Source organism: Leucopleurus acutus (genome assembly GCF_964270905.1).
Source record: "Leucopleurus acutus genome assembly, chromosome: 3".
NCBI lineage: Eukaryota > Metazoa > Chordata > Mammalia > Artiodactyla > Delphinidae > Leucopleurus > Leucopleurus acutus.
Genome location: NC_139145.1, coordinates 159,902,370 through 159,923,838, shown reverse-complemented (window position 1 = coordinate 159,923,838; position 21,469 = coordinate 159,902,370). Strand labels below are relative to the sequence as shown.

The following is a 21,469-nucleotide window of genomic DNA, read 5'->3' as shown; positions in this document are numbered from 1 at the left end:
TTTGATGGAGAAATTAAAAATTTTAGATAAACAAAAGTTAAGAGAATTCTGCACCACCAAACGAGCTTCACAGCAAATGCTAAAGGAACTTCTCTAGGCACGAAACACAAGAGCAGGAAAAGAACTACAATTACAAACCCAAAACAATTAAGAAAATGGTAATAGGAACATATATCTTGATAATAACTTTAAATATAAATGGACTAAATGCTCCAACCAAAAGACATAGACTGGTTGAATGGATACAAAAACAAGACCTGAATATATGTTATCTACAACAGACCCACTTCAGACCTAGAGACCCACACAAACTGAAAGTGAGGGGATGAAAAAAGACATTGCATGCAAATGGAAATCAACAAAAAGCTGGAGTAGCAATTCTCATATCAGACAAAGTAGACTTTAAAATAAAGACTATTATAAGAGACAAAGAATGTCACTACATAATGATCAAGGGATCAATGTAAGAAGATATAACAATTGTAAATATTTATGCACCAAACATAGGAGCACCTCAATACATATGACAAATGCTAACAGCCATAAAAGGGAAAATTGACATTAGCACAATAACAGTAGGGGACTTTAACATCCCACTTTAACCAATGGACATATCAGCCAAAATGAAAATAAATAAGGAAACACAAGCTTTAAATGATACATTAAAAAAGATGGACTTAACTGCTATTTATAGGACATTTCATCCAGAAACAACTGACTACACTTTCTTCTCAAGTGCTCATAGAACATTCTCCAGGATAGATCATATCTTGGGCCACAAATCAAGCCTTGGTAAATTTAAGAAAATTGAAATCTTATCAAGTATCATTTCTGTCCACAACGCTATGAGACTAAATATCAGATACAGGAAAAAAAAAACTGTAAAAAATACAAAGACATGGAGGCTAAACAATACATTACTAAATAACCAAGAGATCACTGAAGAAATCAAAGAGAAAATAAAAACATACCTAGAAACAAATGACAATGAAAACACGATGACCCAAAACCTATGCAATGCAGCAAAAGCAGTCCTAAGAGGGAAGTTTATAGCAATACAATCCTATCTCAAGAAACAAGAAAAATCTCACACAAACCACCTAAACTTACACCTAAAGCATTTAGAGAAAGAAGAACAAAAAATCCCCAGAGTTAGCAGAGGAAAGAAATCATAAAGATTGGATCAGAAATAAATGAAAATGAAATAAAGGAAACAATAGCAAAGATCAATAAAATAAAAGATGGTTATTTGAGAAGAAAAACAATATTGATAAACCATTAGTCAGACTCATCAAGAAAAAAAGGGAGAAGACTCAAATCAACAGAATTAGAAATGAAAAAGGAGAAGTAACAACTGACACTGCAGAAATACAAAGGATCATGAGAGATTACTACAAGCAACTCTATGCCAATAAAATGGACAACCTGAAAGAAATGGACAAATTCTTAGAAAAACACAACCTTCTGAGACTGAATTAAAAAGAAATAGAAAATATAAACAGACTGACCACAAGCACTGAAATTGAAATTGTGATTAAAAACCTTCCAACAAACAAAAGCCCAGGAACAGCTGACTTCACAGGTGAATTTTATTAAACATTTAGAGAAGAACTAACACCTATCCCTCTCAAACTCTTCCAAAATATAGCAGAGGGAGGAACACTCCCAAACTCATTCTACAAGGCAACATCACCCTGACACCAAAACCAGACAAAGATGTTACAAAAAAAGAAAACTACAGGTCAGTTTCTCTGATGAATATAGATGCAAAAATCCTCAACAAAATACTGGCAAACAGAGTCCAACAGCACATTTAAAGGATCATACACCATGATCAAGTGGGGTTTACCCCAGGAATGTAAGGATACTCCAATATATGCAAGTCAATTAATGTGATACACTATATTAATAAATTGAAGGATTAAAACCATAGGATAATCTCAATAGATGAAGAAAATACTTTTGACAAAATTCAACGCCCATTTATGATTAAAACACTCCAGAAAGTAGGCATAGAGGGAATCTACCTCAACATAATAAAGGCCATATATGACAAACCCACAGCCAACATTGTTCTCCATGGTGAAAAACCGTTTCCTCTAAGACCAGGAACAAGACAAGGTTGCCTACTCTCACCACTATTATTCAACATAGATTTGGAAGTTGTAGCGACAGGAATCAGAGAAGAAAAAGAAATAAAAGGAAACCAAATTGTAAAAGAAGAAGTAAAACTGACACTGTTTGAAAATGACATGATATGATACATAGAGAATTCTAAAGATGCTACCAGAAAACTACTAGAGCTAATCAATGAATTTGGTAGAGTAGCAGGATACAAAATTAATGCATTGAAATCTCTGGCATTCCTATACACTAATGATGAAAAGTCTGAAAGAGAAATTAAGGAAACACTCCCATTTACCATTGCAACAAAAAGAATAAAATACCTAGGAATAAACCTACCTAGGGAGACAAAAACCTGTAGGCAGAAAACTATAAGATACTGATGAAAGAAATTAAAGATGATACAAACAGATGGAGAGATATACCATGTTCTTGGATTGGAAGAATCAACATTTTGAAAATGACTATACTACCCAAAGCAAGCTACAGATTCAATGCAATGCCTATCAAACTACCAATGGCATTTTTTACAGAACTAGAACGAAACATTTCATAGTTTGTATGGAAACACAAAAGATCCCGAATAGCCAAAGCAATCTTGAGAAAGAAAAACAGAGCTGGAGGAATCAGGCTCCCTGTCTTCAGACTATACTACAAAGCTACAGTAATCAAGACAGTATGGCACTTCCACAAAAACAGAAATATAGATCAATGGAACAGGATAGAAAGCCGAGACATAAACCCAAGCACATATGGTCACCTTATCTTTGATAAAGGAGGCAAGAGTATACAAGGGAGAAAAGACAGCCTCTTCAATAAGTGGTGCTGGGAGAACTGGACAGCTACATGTAAAAGACAGAAATTAGAACATTCCATAACACCATACACAAAAATAAACTCAAAATGGATTAAAGACCTAAATGTAAGGCCAGACAATAAAAAGCACTTACAGGAAAACATAGGCAGAATACTCTATGTTATAAATCACAGCAAGATCCATTTTGACCCATCTCCTAGAGAAATGGTAATAAAAACAAAAATATACAATTGGGACCTAATGAAACAAAAGCTTTTGCACAGCAAAGGAAACCATAAACAAGATGAAAAGACAACCCTCAGAATGGGAGAAAATATTTGCAAATGAAGTAAGTGACAAAGGATTAATCTCAAAATATGCAAGCAGCCCATGCAGCTCAATATCAAAACAACAAACAACCCAATCCAAAAATGGGCAGAAGACCTAAATAGACATTTCTCCAAAGAAGATATACAAATTGCCAACAAACACATGGAAAGATGCCCAACACCACTAATTATTAGAGAAATGCAAATCAAAACTACAATGAGGTATCACCTCACACCAGTCAGAATGTCCAACATCAAAATATCTAGAAACAATAAATGCTGGAGAGGATGTGGAGAAAAGGGACCCCTCTTGCACTGTTGGTGGGAATGTAAATTGATACAACCACTGTGGAGAACAGTATGGAGGTTCCTTAAAAAACTAAAAATAGAACTACCTTATGACCCCGCAATCCCACTACTGGGCATATACCCTGAGAAAACCATAATTCAAAAAGAGTCATGTAACACAATGTTCATTGCAGATCTATTTACAATAGCCAGGACATGGAAGCACCCTAAGTGTCCATCGACAGATGAATGGATAAAGAAGATGTGGCACATATATACAATGGAATATTACTCAGCCATAAATATAAACAAAACTGAGTTATTTGTAGTGAGGTGGATGGACATATAGTCTGTCATACAGAGAGAAGTAAGTCAGAAAGAGTAAAACAATTACTGTATGGTAACATATATATATGGAATCTAAAAAAAAAAAAAAGGTTCTGATGAACCTAGGGGCAGGACAGGAATAAAGATGCAGATGTAGAGAATGGACTTGATGACATGAGGAGGGGGAAGGGTAAGCTCAGACGAAGTGAGAGAGTGGCAGTGACATATATACACTACCAAATGTAAAATAAATAGCTAGTGGGAAGCAGCTGCATAGCACAGGGAGATCAGCTGGGTGCTTTGCAACCACCTAGAGGGGTGGGATAAGGAGGGTAGGAGGGAGATGCAAGAGGGAGGGGATATGGGGATATATGTATGCATATAGCCAATTCACTTTTTTATACAGCAGAAACAAACACACCATTGTAAAGCAATCATACTCCAATAAAGTTGTTAAAAAAAAGAATACAATGGTATATATGCAAAAAAAAGAAAATAACATAGAAAATAAATATTTTAAATATTATTTAATTCATTTTAAATTACTGTGAGAGTCAATAAAATCTGTATATGTCTAAAAGATGGAAGTATACCATACCTTACTAAGCTGTTAGCACTGTCGGGATCTTGTGCCAAAACTGTGCCAACAACAGTCCCAATCTTGGCATTTTCATAGACTTCCATGACATAGGAAGGCATGGAAAATAGTGGTGGTTCATCTACATCCCCAACAATGATCTTCAGCATGGTAGCATCTTTAAAAGGACCCAAGTGAGAAAAGCGAAAATCAAGATGTGTATTGGCTCCTTCTATGTTGAGGGTGTATGACTTCTTTTTCTCATAGTTCAGTGGCTGTGGGAAAAAAAATAAGATTTCCAATATTATGACTACCATCACTTGTTGAACAAATATTTTCTTTTCCTTTTTTTGAAACAAACAAACAAACATGAATAGGTTTAGGTCAATCTACTTGCATTTATAAAGAAACTATGAAGTTTATCTTAACAGTGACACCTAAAGCAGAAATCATTGAAACTCGTCTGAATCAACTGTGATTTTTCAGAACCATAAATATGATGATAACTAGCAACAAAAGGATATTTCCCACAGTCAAACAAATATTGATTTTTGCAGACTCATTCTTAGTCTCTTCTGGTAACTTCTTTCTATCTCCTCTTCAGCTTAAATTATTAATGTTTAAAATATTTGCTACTAATTTGAGAAATTTAAAAAATACATTTTTTTATTTTGCATTTAAACAATTTATCTCATATCATTGATTTTTATCTATTATCATCTTATTTTCATCTTGCTGGTTTTAAACTTGGTATCTTATTTTAAAATTGGATAAATGTTTACATTTTCAGTGCAACAATATTTTCTTGAAATTTTAGCAGAAGATTTTATACAGACTTTTGAATTTCATTTTTGTTGTTTTAATTGTATTATTTTTTTAATTTCTTTTTTGCTGCTAATACCATTTCATGTATTAGTTTTGTTTTTTATTCCCTTTATTATTATGTTTTGATCAACTTTATTTTTTATTACAGTATTCTGTTCATTTTTAGTTTTACTTTTTAGCTTTGAATTTACATTAATAGTTTGTCATAATTTTTTATTTTTTTCTTATTTTTTAAATCACCCAGCCAATTTTTTTTCTATTAATCATATATGTCAGGAGTCATGAATTTGGCTTAGCATACAATAATGAATAAAAATAAGGTCAGTCTAGTGTTTTGTCCCAGGGAATATATGGTCTATTATAAGATTTATAGACATTCATAGCACTGTACATTTAGTGTTATAAGACATAGTAGGTATTATGAAAATAATAAGGATACAAACATAGATAGAGAAGTGTGTGAGCAGGTAGGTAATATTTGCAAGAGGAAGTACGTTTTTAGGTAAGAACTGAAGGTTTTGAAAGTGTTAAACATGACGCGCATAGGCTCTGTGACATAAAATGAGCTTAGATTTAGGATTAGCCACATCAAAAGTCTCCATGTTGATGCTAGTGCAGGTGATACAGGTATCAGCCTTTATTTTGAGCATTGTGAATTACCTATAGATTAACACCTATGAAAAGAAACAATAGATATTTTTTCATCCCTATTTCTGCCACTGATTTTTCAGTAGCCTGCTTCAATCTTGCAGCCTTCTTTCTTGGCAGGATCAAAGTATGATCATTCCCTATGGAGGAACTCAGATATTTTCCTTTACCCTAAGAGCCAAGGAGAATTTGTAGAGTATCCTTAACGGGATCTTATAAACAGAAGATCAGTCCTACTGATGATTATTTCCCTTATTTTTTCTGAATTGCCTTAGAAAATTGGCCTTTCCAAAGACTGGAGATTGCATAGAAGGAAAAACAAACATTTAATTTCCAAACCAGATACTAAGAACCTAGAATACTTCTCAGGGCCATGGATGAGACTGGGTTATTACAATATTTTACAAGTGTTTATAAGACAAAATAAAATTTTAAATAATGTTAAAACTAAAATTCTTAAATATGAACCATATATACGATACATATACATTTATATATGGTGCAGATATTATGTATTTTAGATTTATATACTTTAAAGAAGGGATAATTGATCTGAAGTTTATAACCCACCAAGTGGGATTCATTTCCTTCTCAGGGAATTAAAACTAGAAATGAATTGCCAAAGTAACTAACATCCATCTTGTTTGGCAGATTGTATTACTTTCAGTTGGACCGACAGATTTATTGTACTTCTTTCTGACTCCTCTCTCCTTAACATTAGTAAATAAGAATGTCTTGGGCTAATTCAAGAAGTCTCATCCAAATTTAAATCACCTGTTCTAGAAATGGTACACACTTTCTGCCTATCAAGAATTAGGTGCACAACAACTAACTGAGCCCATGTGCTGCAACTACTGAAGCCCGCGCGCCTAGAGCCAGTGCTCGGCAACAAGAGAAGCCACCGCAATGAGAAGCCCACACACTGCAACGAAGAGTAGCCTCCTCTTGCCACAACTAGAGAAAGCCTGTGTGCAGCAACAAAGACCTAACACAGCCAAAAATAAATATAAAATAAATAAATTAAAAAAAAAAAAGAATTAGGTGCACAGGTGTGGTCCCCTTGGTGCAGAGGAACATGGACTGTCAGAATCCAGGGATTTTGCTCATGGAAAGCAACACCCTCGGTAGGTTTACTACTTGTTTAAGATCAGTGTAATTTTTTAGACTCAATCTGCTGCATCTGGTAGACTATAATGACTAAGGTTCATTGAGAGTCAGAAAGATTCTCAATGAAATTTGTGGGGATATTTTTGGCCACCTCTACCCCATCAGATATTATTATCAAGCTGTGCATCCAATATGACAGGCATCTCTTTTTCCATTTTTAGCAGGTCCCCTGGCAAGTTAGATGTCATTTATCTTAACACTCACCTACCTACTGCAAAGGTACAGGCTGTTTATGTGAACTCATGGTTTCATGTTTATGATTATCTCATGTATATTTAACTACCCCAAGAGAAGGATAATCATTTTGGAGGACTTGTTTTTCAGGCAGATGGATGGATAGGACCCATTTCGAGTCACTAAGGAAAGAGAAGTATTATTTCAGGTTGGGACAGGAATTTAGAAGCAGATGAATTAATGTAGATGGAAATATTTTTAACAACCTCATTTATGAAGAAAACATGGCAGTGCTAAATTGCAAGTATAGAAAAACTGGGAAGAAATTACACTATTTATTCTTGGAGATTGCAGGATTTTGTATACAATATAAAGTATGTTAATTCTTTGTTTTGTATTAAAACTACAATAGTACATAGAGATTGGATTAGGATTATAATTGTTATTTTTCCTCTTACTGTAAATCCTGGTAAAGCTTTCCAAATACTTACCATTCATACATTGTAAAGAGATATTCCAGTAATTTCATAGTAATATTTTGCTCCTGGGAAACTAGTTAGAACTCTGTCTGTGGTTTTCACCTTCCATAGTTACCAGCAGATTGTTTTATTACCTAAAATAGTCTATCAAAAACAGTATACCAAGAACAGTGAGACCTATTCATCTAAAACCTGGTTTTGATGAAAAGGTGGAGGAAAAAAATTAAAAGAAAATGTACTCAGGTTATCAGAGTACCAAGAAGGCAAAAACATGAAATGTCTGGCTGTGAGTTTACATAACACAAAACATACCCTTCTCCTGTCTTAAAACAAAACAAAACAAAAATGGATACAGAATAACTCCATAAACATGAGGCACAGTAGGAACTTGATAAGGGTGATTATAGAGCCAGGGATTGTTTATGAGCATAATAAATAGTTTTTTCCAGCTATACTATATTAAAATTTCAACTGCCCATGCTTGTAGGTTTTTTGGGCTGGATTCTCACAATAATCATTTGGATTGAACAGATGATTAAAACAATCAAGCTGAAAAAAAGAACTGTGGAAAGAGTTATTCCCTTTTGAGCTACTTGAAGACTCTTGGAAAGAATAGGCTCCAGTCTTTGATAATGTTCACCATTATTTACTCCATAAATCTGGCCTCACCAAGATATTTGGTGTGTGGGGGGGTGAGTGTTTACAATTTGAACATAGTTTATCTCATTTAACAAAATTTCAGAACTATGCCAAGTTTCCTTTTCTTTTTTTGAAAGCTGCAAATTTGGATTAAGAGTTCAGTGTTTAAGACAAGAAGTAGATGAGCCTAAGACAAAGGTGTTCTCCTGGAGTTTAATAACATAATATTAATGTTTAGAGAGAAATATTGGAGGAACACCATCAGATTCTTTATTCATTTTTATAGAATTTGTTTTGGGTTTAGTTCCCTGGACAAGTCTCACTTGTGGTCCAAGTTCTGAGAGTCAGAAAACAAAGCTACCAACTCATTGATGCTCACAGTTAAAAAACGCTATGATTATTGTTGTCAAATTTAGTAAATTAAAATTATTTTTAATAACATATGTGTCAGTTATCACATAGGATATACTTATACTAGGAAACTGTCATTTATCTGAAATGAGAAATTAACTAGTTAACTTCAATTTTAATTTTTTTAATGTGTTTATTCTGGTGTAATTTTAACTTCCCCAGGCAGTGGGGCCCTTCTTACTTTTCTTTAGTTACTGTTAATGTCCTAATGCAGTTCACTGTCACTGAATTGACTCCAATTTTAATCTCATGTTTTAGTTTCTTAATTTTATCCTATTACTCCTAATAATTACTTTCACATATCATTGCTCTTTCTAACTTTTAAAATCATAATTTTCCCTCTTTAATATGAACACATTTCATATTCCTGTAGATAAGTTATCATCTTTCTAGCCAGATTTACATATTTGGAACATGTTAATTGTTTCTCATTAATCACTTCTACTATTCATTAAATCACACTAATATATTCCTCCTCTGGAACTATATAACCATCATAAATAGATGGATACTGAAACCAGCATTTAGTCAAGCTGCTCTATGACTCAATTCTTCTTGGAGTTTAAGAAAGTCCTAAAATTCTGTTTTCCTAAATAATAAGAGAAGAGACTCTATAGGACCTCTCCTTGGTCCACTTTCTATATTGCATCATCATCCAGGTTTTCCATTGCAGGAATGGAAGGATAATAATAGGACAGATACCAACATTTTAATACATGAAAAAATGTCACTTCAATTATGCAAAAAATGACCAAATCCTGGAATAGTGACTGATATTATTATTAATTATTGTTTCCTGAAAAATGGCATATCTTAAATGATAGTAGTTTGCCAAAAACATAAGAAAAATTGCATGAAGTTGAATGTTTCATCAGCTAGGCTTTCTTATTATGCCATGATTCGTGGTCCTTGTCAAAGTCCTCTCCTGGATGGTGGACATTCTGCGAAGACTGGAGCACATGTATAAGCTAGATTATAAATTTCTCTATGCAGAAGAGTGTCATGATCATTTAATGTGTATAATTCCAAGGTTATCGATACAAATAAATCTTACATATTTGCTCACTCTCATTTGAAGACTGGAGAAATGAATGAAAATATTTTAAAATATTTTAAATAACATATACATAATATATATGAAGTATATTTATATATTCTATATTATATTATTTATATATATTTACATACTAACACATATACATGTGTGTGGATATTTCAATAGCCCCACACATATGCAAATTTATCAATAACACATGGGTGTGGATAGCTTAACTCAACAGGCTGTTTCAACTAGTACGCTAAATTATATTGTAGGAATATGTGTTAAAAACTGTTAATTGGTGTTCAAAATAGTTTCAGTGGATCTATCACTCCATGGTCATGCCTATAGATGAAGAGTCAGAACAAAAGTTTGCCCAAAGCAGTCCTCTGTCAAAAGGTATTATAAATATAGTGATAGATTTCACTGAATTGAAAGTTGGACTTTCCTCTTCAGCTTCTGGCTAAGCAGGAGAACCACTTTCCAGATATTAGAATCTTATAAGAAAAAAAATAGTAGCTTGGCTGATTTTTTAAGTAATAAAATCTCTAATGAATGTTTAGTTTTTGTAAATAGTTCATTAGCATTAGAAACCTATTTCTTCTTATATATAAAGTGTGCACATGTGTTTGCCTGTGTGTGCATTTATAATAAGTTGGGATGCCTTATTTTTTTATTGCACATTGTGGTTCATAGTCCCCAAACTTTACAACCCAATAGCAAAGAAAGTCCTGATTCTTATTCTGTCACTCAACGCAAGTCAAAGAAATGATAAAGAAAAATTCAATAAATGCAATCCACTAAAAAATTTAAAATGTGGCTGTTTGGAATGGACCTAGTATGGTTATAGCTGGAAACATTTCATATATTTTCTCTTAGGATTAATTTAAACTTTAAAAATACTTATATAATGTTTTATGTTTACTCTCACCATCCATCTCTGATCCTTTGTTAAATAAAGTGGTATAAAGATCTTTTACACACTGCAGTATAAAAATTTTAAAAATACAAGGTACCCAGTTGCAAAAATGTTTAACAACTACTGTGGACAGACATACACTTGTAGCACACACAGATACACATTAATGGAAATTATCAGTACATTCATAATGAATAATTAGAATAAGTTCTTTCTACTCTATTAGATCTAGCAGATTTAAGAGGGATATGGAATTGCTGTGTTTTCTACAGTGAAAAATTAGTGAAATGCCTACCTTGATACATAAAACAGAGAAGATAATTCAAAGAAAGTATTTGTGACTGAAACATCCCTGGAAATGTTGCACTGCAAAGACAAAATTAAACTTGAACTTTGATAAAAATCTTTTACAGAAGTTAGAGGGGGAAGTAGATCACCAAGAGCCATGAGTGACAGCATGTGCATGTGATACCAAAGGGGGAGGGGCGTGGGGAAGGATAAATTAGGAGGATGGAATTAACATATACACACTACTATATATAACAGATAACCAACAAGGACCTACTTTATAGCACAGGGATCTATACTCAATATTTTGTAATAACCTATAAAGGAAAAAAATCTGAAAAAGGAGATAGATAGATAGATATAGATATATAGGAATCACTGTGCTGTACACCTGAAATTAACACAACATTGTAAATCAACTATGCTTCAATAAGAAAATATTGACATCATTCAAAAAAATATACACAGGATGTGTCATTCTTTGTGTGATTATAGGTGATTTGGATAACATGAAATAAAGGAGGGCAGTAAAATAACCACATGGAGAGGTCTAGAAAGTGTAATTAAAATTTGGTGCAAATAGAAAAAGAAAGGAATACAAGAAATGTAGATATTGAGGTATTATTGTACTTTTTTATGGTAACATTTGTTTTTATTTTTTTATTTTTAAAAAATTTTTATTGGAGTATAGTTGCTTTACAATATTGTGTTAGTTTCTACTATACAGCATGAATCAGCTATACATACACATATATCCCCTCTTTTTTGGATTTCCAAAAGATATTGAGGTATTATTGTACTTATTAGCCAGACACAGCCTAGAATACTATTTTACCTTATTTTATCTCTTTGTAATTATCACTTCGTAAAACGTTAAAAAAGAAAACTGAAGATTAAAAGACTTGAGATAATTCATAGATCTCTTAAATGGCAAGACCAAAATTTATATTTCATCTGACAGTAAAGATTGTATTTTCCACCACCCTTCATTGACTTTAAAACCATGTTTAAGATTTTTGGCTTAAAATATTAGGCATTGTATTTGCAGTTAAATACACTTGAAGAAGAAAAGTGATACTACAGACAGTATTTGCTGAGAGTCAGGAAAGCAAATAGGATTGGAGCCTTGAATTAAAAAGAAAAATGGAACAACTGCTTATTATAAATAAAGCAAATTGGCATATGGACCACAAGAAGAGAATCTGAGAGAGACTGCTATGAAGCCTATCCCTAGCTACAGGGTTTATGTCAGAGGAAAGAGCACATCAAGTTGCATTCATCCATATCTTTTTTTCCCCTTTCCACCCAGTCAGGCTCCATTAAACAATAAATGAAAGTTATCAAAGTGTATTTACAACGTACCACACCATGGACTGGTGAATTCAACTTGACAATTTTCTGATGAAGGCATGATATGGACAGGAATGTGCAGATGCTCCTGCAAGCTGATTTATAGAGCAGTGCTGATTTTGATCTTTGGGAAGATTAGCTGTTCTGCCTTGCTGACTAAAGTGAGCTGCCTCAGAGATTAAATAAGGAACAGGTTTGAAAGGACTGTTTTTTCTGTTCCCTGCCATCTGAATGAATGTCTCGTAAAGGTTAAAATCCACAGAGTTATACAGTTTAGTTTCCAAATTGTAATTATTTATAACATAAAATATACAGCAATGGAATAACTCTAAAACTGATAATCCTAATCTGAAGGATTAAGAAAATAGATCAATGCAAACATTAATGCATTTTAGAGGAAGTGTAAACTACATTAGAAAATAAATTCAGGAAAAAAATAGAAAGATAATTTGGACTCATTATCGAGGTTATTTTCAGTACATAGTCATTACCATTTATGTAATTGAAACACTTACCTTGAAAATACCTATTGAGTATGTGTATATGTGTATGCAATATAGAGAATGTTAACTACATATATGTGCACACATATGCACATATACCATTTTGCCTTCATTTTTCACAAACAGCATCAAATTAATTGAGGCCATGCAGGGTGGTAAGATCCCCATTGTCCTTAACCCCACAATCTATACTTGTATTTTGGATTATGTGTGTATTCACATCATCCACCACTACCCTCACATTTGTAAACATGATATAAATTCCTACTTTATAAGGACAATAGTTCTCAATAGGCAAGGATCACCCTGCTACCCACACCCCACACATATTCCAGCTAAATCATTGCAAACTTATCTGCAAACATTTATTTCTTCCTCCTGTTTGATTTTGTCAAATAAGGAGGAATATTATCATAGGTTCTTTCTTTCCACCTGTGATCGAGATCCTAAACAGGGCCATTTCTACCTCAGAGCATCTTTTGAATTCAATTACCCTCTCTTTAGTATCCCTAGTTTCTTGTCTCTATTGACCTTTTATCCATCTGCTATAAACACACTTTCAGTCTCCCACCTTACAATTAAAATCTCCATTTTATGATGTTCTCATTTATTTGCTTTTTAAAGTATCTCCCTGGCTTTACTACAAAGCTTCTTAAAGGGGATAGTGTTGTTTTTTCTTTTTTCTCCTTTTAATTTTTTTCTCCCATTTCCTTGCCTCCAATTTTCTCTCCACCACACTAAATTTGTTCTTCTCTTCATTTTAGAAAATAATAAATATATATATTTCATTCAAGTATGTAAAATGGGTAACTTTTCAGACTTTGAAGAGACAGATTCCTGAGTTCAATTTTCTGTCAATCAGTTTCTACATGGATACAATTCTTTTTCTCTGTGATTCAGTTTGTTTTATTAGTGAGAATAATAATATTCCCTATATCATAATGTTCCAGTTAGATTGAAAGGAATGATAATAGGTGTACCAGCTCAATAAATATTTGGGAAAAGTTCTTAAAACTCATCCTGACACAGAGGAAACACTTAACAAATATTATCTGCTGTTACTATCTATTGTGATGATAATGATGATGCGGATGCGGATGGAGAGCTGAAAACTGCTCGTGAGAATCACCATGCCCCCTTTTGCCAAATCGAATGAATCTTTATAATCCTAAATTGTGTTTTAGTTCTAGAATCCTTCATATTTTTAATGACTATCTTCCTCCTGTTCAGCATCCCTTGGGAATTTTCAATGATAAAATTCACCTCTGTTTTTTGATATTTTCTTCAAAGACTCTATTTCTTTCCTGCCTTCTGCTTGTTTCTTAAATACTGGTGTTCCCTAGGGTTCAAGACTCATCTTTCAGAAAGAGTTATTCATCTGCTTACCTGGATTTACCTGAGTGAAGAAGCCATCCAAGGAATGAAAAGCAGACAATCCTCACTTCATTTTCTAATCCATAGTATATCCATTAATTACTCTAATGCTTATTGAATGCCTACGCAATGTCAGAAAACATGCTAGACATTGGGAATGCAGTGATGAGTTAAAAAATAGTCTTGTCCTTGTGTAGTTTCTATTAACAATTAATTAGAAATACTGACATCAAATGAGACCTTATCACTTCCTGCTTAGATAGCTTCAATGGCTCTCCATTGGGTAAAATTTAACAAGGCCCTGTGTGCTCACCTATGCACTAACTCCCTCACTCTCTGCTCCAGGATCAATGAAGGTTTTTAGGTCCTTACTGTACCATGTTCTACTCCATTCAGGTTCTTGTTGTGTTTTCTTTCCTCTTCCTGTAATGCTCTTTACCTAACTACCTCCTAAGTTTCTTTCAGTTCTCTGTTCAATCACTGCTGACTATCAGACAGCACCAAACACCCTAGATTTTGTTTTCCCAACAGCACTGTATAACTCTCCTTCATAGAACAGTTTTATTACCTATCTAAGAATGCATATGATATTTGATTGGTATCTCTCCGCCTCCATAGATTGGAAGCTCTATGCAAGAAGACAGTGACTTTGGTTCTGCTCAGGCTCTCATGACTCTTGTAGAGCACAGTTATGGGCACACAAGAGACACTCAAAGCTCACATATTTGTTAAATGAAGACATGGAAGTTGACTATTTTTATTAACATATTTTTGATCCAAGTTTGACAATCTCAGAAAGTTGAAAATGAGACATTTTAGGTGAAGAATCAATATTTTATATAGACCAGTGATGACTACTTCTTAAGTATTTACACACTTTAAGCTCTGCTTTGCAGGCCCCTTTTGTAACATACAAAAGGCATATTAATCCTCAATTTTAAATCAATATAAAATTGTGATTATTAGAAGAATAAATGAGATTTTATACAGTGTGAAAAGTGTATACAAAACACACAAATAGATAATTAGATAGATAGCTAGATGATAGATGAACGATAGCTAGATTCAAATAGATAAATAGATGATTGATAGATTGAAAGATAGATTGATTGGTTCACTTCGATATTATAGTAGCACATCAGAATAAAATTTCTCATCCTGCGCTCTGAACATATTACACAGTAGAATCATCTGGAGTACTTGTTAAAAAGGCCAATTCTTTACCCCCACTCCATCCTTTCTGAATCAAAATATGGAGGGAAGGGCCTAGGGACCTAAATGTTAGTATATTTACAAGCTGAAGTTGTTAAACATTTAAAGACTGAGACATACTGCATTAGGAATTACATTTAAATCCTTCTTTGCTAATTGCCTGTGTTCCACTTCATTTTTACAAGGACATGAGCATTATTGTCTCTTAAAAGCAAAAAGCAATAGATTTAGTCCAATGACAAATTCTTAGGAATAAAAAAGAATGGGGAAGAAGGTTAATGGTTTCACTAAAAGATCCATCCAAGCAAACTCGTCTCCTAAATATTGTTAGCCAACATGATGAAGTTTTTTTACATTAGTTAGAAGGTCTCTTAATGCTACTTTGTTTAGTACAGCATAGAGTAATGACATTAATAGAACAGGCATTCATGATAAATATGTTATCTGAAAACAAAGATGGGGCGACACATTCATAGTGCATTCTATATCCAATCTTCCCACCCTACTAAAATACATTTCTTAAGAGAGGATTTAAACAGTTAGACATAATCATAATTAAAATGTAATTACATATTAAAGAGGAAATATTTGATCATTTTAATGACATGACAATATACATTATTCATACCTCTGCCAAATTTCCATTCGTGGAAAAATGAATGAAATGCCTAAATCACTAACAGTATATATTTATATATTTTTTACCTTCTTTAAGGAAAGGATCCCTTCTCTGGTCTCTTTGTCAGTGGAGATAGAGAATATCCCAACACCATCACCATTAATGATGGAGTATGTCATGTCTGCATTTGAACCAGTGTCTGCATCATTCGCCTTGATTTTCCCAACAGCTGAACCAACTTGGGCTGACTCAGGAACATACAGCTGATAGTGCTCTGAAAAATATTTCATATTAAACTTATTTAATGATAATAATGTTCATAAAATAATAATCTTATTAGAAAGAGACATTAAAATATTTAGACCATACATCTATTTATGCTTATATCTCTTTCACAAATGTTCACATTTCCCTATAGACACTTATGAATTAGACATTAAGCATAATGGACATGTTGTTATCAATTGTTTTATTGTCAAGTTAGAATCATATCTATTACAGCAAGTTATTTATATAGCAAATCTCAAATAGCTATATAAATAACAGAAATCTTTAATTAAAATGTAATTTTATAAAGATTTTCAACCATGATTAAATTAATGGTGATTTAACATTATACATAAATACAATTAGACTACATGGATAAGTGAATATAAAACATCTATAAAAATAATTTCTCTGAGGTAATAATTGTTTAGTTGTGTTATGATAAGTTTTTTTAGGTTAGTGCATCTGGTAAGTGTATGGAATATTCTAATTTGCTTCTAAAGGTACAATTGTATGTTTTAAAGTGCTGTATGTTGCTACTGAACATCGACGTGTGTGTGTGTGTGTTTGTGTTTATTCATTATTCAATAGAGATATTTCCCAGTTCTCTTCTATAAATGTATTTACACTACTTGACTTCAAATGTTATTTTTTAGTTCAACAGCCCTCACCAACGAAACATTTCATGGGTAGAGCACCTTCTTCTGTGAAACACATGATCCCCTGAGCTGAATCACGTGCTTTTATCAGGATCTGTCATATTGCTAAAGGTTCTATCCCTCCTGACAAAGCTAATTGACCTGGGAAGAGCATGAAACCCACATTTTTACAGGACTCCACCTTGCCCTTCACAGTTGAAAGGTAAAAGGATAGGCAGCTGATTCACAATGATTCACAAAAAGAGTATGCTCCCCGAAATATTCAAACTGGAACTAGGAAAGAACGTCAGTCCCTTTTTTTTTTTTTTTTTTTTTGTGGTACGCGGGCCTCTCACTGCTGTGGCCTCTCCCGTTGCGGAGCACAGGCTCCGGACGTGCAGGCTCAGCAGCCATGGCCCACGGGCCCAGCCACTCCGCAGCACGTGGGATCCTCCCGGAGCAGGGCACGAACCCATGTGCCCCGCATCGGCAGGCGGACTCCCAACCACTGCACCATCAGGGAAGCCCTAAAATGTGACTCTCTTTTTTATTTTTTTATTTTTTGCGGTACGCGGGCCTCTCACTGTTGTGGCCTCTCCCGTTGCGGAGCACAGTCTCCGGACGCGCAGGCTCAGCGGCCATGACTCACGGGCCCAGCCGCTCCACGTCATGTGGGATCCTCCCGGACCGGGGCATGAACCCGTGTCTCCTGCATCGGTAGGCGGACTCTCAACCACTGCGCCACCAGGGAAGCCCTGTCAGTCCCTTTTTGATGGCAAGGCTATGAAACACTAAAAGGGACTTCTGACAATGGCCATATTTCCAAAATTCATGTTGAAATAACTAATCTAAGGGCCATAATAATTTTTAGAATCCTTAAAAATATTATGATGTTCCTAGGCAGTTACATACAAAATAGAGCACTGTTCTGATGAAAAAATATATAGAAATGTTGCAAAATAAATTAGAACATGTCACCTAAAACTTTTTGAGGTAGTCTAGGAAGTCAAGTTCCTGGTTTCTAAAGTCTATAAATTCCAGCTAAACTATATAACTTCCCATAATTCAGTAAGCCTCAGAAAGGACTTTCAACTAGCTAAAACTAGGACGATGACACTTGTAAAAAAACACAAAAAAAGTCAGCACACAGAGATAAATAAGTAAATCAGAGAACTATTATGATAGTAGTATTACAAAGCACATTGTTTTCACAAAGAAAGTTGCAAAAACCTGTACCAGTGGGTCATAAAAATTCATGGCCCAGAAAACATTTTGGTAGAGTCTTACAAGAGGAAGAGTGTCTCTGGAAGAAGAAGATCAAGTGCAAACGAAGAATTGATACTTGTTGATACACCAAGTATTACAAGTATAATAACGTTTCCCCTTGCCCCATTAGACAAAATGGAGTATATTAAGATTAGTACTTTAACATTTTATACACTTTCCATATAGTTGAGAATTTATGAATTGTAAACTGTGAAAAACCTTTAGTATGCAGTCTCTGAGGTGGCCCCTGATGTTTCCTACTTTTTGATATTCATACCCTTAAGTAATTCCTTTTCCTCAAATGTTGGGTAGGTATAGTGACTCACTTCTAATAAATTGAACATAGCAAAATTAATGAGGTGTCACTTTCAAGATTAGGTTATGAAAGGACCATGGCTTCTATCATGGGTACTCTTTCTCACTTTCCCTTAGATTGTTCCCCTGGGGGAATCCAGCTACCAGGTTGTATTGAAGCCCTACCTAGTGGACCATATGACAAGTGACTGAAAACTGACAACAATTGTGTTAGTGAGCTGGAAGCAAAAACCATCGCTGCCTCCCCCTAGGCAAGTCTTTGAATAAGACCATAACCTGTGCTGCTGCCTACACTGGGATCTCATGAACCTGAACCTGAGGCCTCCAGCTACGTCAAACCTAGATTCCTGATCTCCAGAAATAGTGAGATAAAAAATATTGGTTGTTTTAAGCTGCTAAATTGGATTGATTTGCAATACAGCAATAGATAATCCATATACAACTGCACTGTAGTTGTCAGTGATTTGCAAAATACAAAGGACCATTTTAGTTCTTGTCATCCTGTTCACTTTGCATAATGTTTGGGGAAATTAAAACCAAAGCCATAACAAAACAAAAATCCAAACAAACAAACAAAAATCATGATAAACATTTATTCTTGGAATAATGTATTTAAATGTCTTTTTATCTCCACATCTTATTTTATAAAGAAATAAATTATTGCTGTTACGGCCAGTGCTCAAGATGAACCACTTGTCATATTCAAATTCTCAGCTCATCCTCCTAGAGGATACCATACCATCCAGTAATCACGCTCCTTGTTTTTTACCCAAAGGAGCTGAAAATTTCTTTTGACATAAAAACCTACACAAGACTATTATAGCAGCTTTATTTATCACGCCCAAAACTTGGAAGCCACCAAGATGTTCATCAGTTGGTGAATAGATAAATAAACTGTGGCACATCTACACAAGGAAACATTATTGTTAAAAAGAAAAAGAAATGAGCTACCAAGGCATGTAAAGACATGGAGAAACAATAAGTGCACATTACTAAATGAAAGAGGCCAATCTGAAAAGGTTACATACTCTATGATTCCAATTATATGACATTCTGGAAAAAAAAAAAACTATGGAGCCAATAAAAATATCAGTGGTTTCCAGGGGTGGGGTGGGGAGAGATGAATAGGCAGAACAAAGAGGATGTTCAAGACAGTGAAAATATTCTGTGTGATACTATAATGGTGGTCATTCTACATTATACATTTGTCCAAACCCATAAAATATATAATACCAAGAGTAAACCCTAAGTTAAACTATGGACTTTAGGTGATTATTATGTGTAAATATAAGTTCATCCTTGGTCAAACAAAAAGTACAATTTTGGTGATTGATGTTGACAATGAGGGATGCTATTTAAGTGCAGGGGTAGAAGATACATGGGGAACCTCTGCATCTCCTTCCCAATTTTGTTGTAAATCTAAAACTCCTCTTAAAAAAAAGCCTTATAAAAGAGGATTATATTTTAGAAATAATAATTAGACATGAATTTAAGATGCTATTATACAACTCAGAAGGATAATTCTAAGTATAGTGGATATCCTAAAAAGTGTATAATGAAGACTATAAAATGCCCAAACTGATTCAAACTATTAAAATGTATAATACCAAAGTATTCAAAATGAAATGTCTACTAATCACTACAAAATAGCTGATAGATAATATTTATTTATAAATCAAGAGAGGTTTAGAATATTTCTGCAGAATGTCCAAGGACTGAATGAATAGCCAGATACTTAAAATTACTCTAAATTCCAGGAGAATAACTACAGTGAGTCTCTTTTTTTAGACAGCTTTATTGAGGTACACTTGATATACAAAGAATTGTATATATTTAATGTGTACAATTTCATGAGTTTGGACAAATGCAAACACTGGCAATATCATCACCAAAATCAAGGTGATAAATACATCAATGCTTTCCAAAGTTTCTTTGCATGTTTTTGTTTTATTTTGTTTTTTGTGGTAAAAATATTTAATGTGAGATCAACCTTATTAACATATTTGGATGTGCACAACACTACATTGTTAAGTATAGTCACTATGTGGTACAGCAGGGCTCTAGAATTTAATCTTCTAGCATAACTGAATTTTTACAACCATTGAACAACAGCTCCCCATTTCCTCTATTCTCTTAGCTCTTTACAACCACTACTGAATTATATGCTTCTGCAAGTTTGACTATTTTGGAAACCTCATATAAGTGGAATCATACAGTACTTGTCCTTCTGTGACTGACTTGTTTTACTTAGAATAATGTTCTCCAGGCTCATGCATGTCACATATAGTAGAATTCTATTCTTTTTCAGGGTTGAATAATATTCCATTATTATTGAATATATACCAAAACAAACTAGGTATAGAAGGAAGATACCTCAAAATTATAAAAGCATATATGAAAAGCTCGGAGCTAATATCACTCAATGTTAAAAAAATAAAAAGTTTTCTTCAAAGATCCAGAAGAAGATAAGGAGCCCATTCTCACCTACTTCTATTCAACATTGTACTGGAAGTTCTAGCCGAATAAATAAGGAAGAAAAAGTAAAAGGAATACAAAGAGAAAGGAAGAAGTAGAATTATCTCTGTTTGCAGATGACATGACCTTATAGGTGGAAAATCCTAGAGACTCCATAAGACAAAAACAAAACCAAATAAACAAATAAAAACCCTGTTAGAATGAAGAAACAGATTCAGTAAAATTGGCAGTTTGCAAAATCAACACACAAAAATCAGTTGTGTTCCTATACACTAATGATGAACAATCCATAAAGGAAATTCAGAAAACAATCCTATTTACAGTAGCATTGAAAATAATAAAATATTTACGAATAAACTTAAGGAGATAAAATCACTGTGTACTGAAAACTACAAAACATTGATAAAACAAAATAAATTA

General features: G+C 33.7%; 1 protein-coding gene across 1 annotated transcript in view; it reads right to left on the bottom strand.

The window, feature by feature from the left end:
* The window catches only part of CDH18 (cadherin 18), a gene marked incomplete at both ends in the record, with an annotated part of 348,690 nt that overhangs the window by 99,012 nt on the left and 228,209 nt on the right, over positions 1-21,469 (bottom strand). Inside the window, 2 exons of the mRNA XM_082836814.1 lie at positions 4,463-4,716; positions 16,175-16,362. Of these exons, the coding sequence (XP_082692940.1) occupies positions 4,463-4,716; positions 16,175-16,362 (442 nt within the window). The remainder of the gene's footprint in view (positions 1-4,462; positions 4,717-16,174; positions 16,363-21,469) is intronic.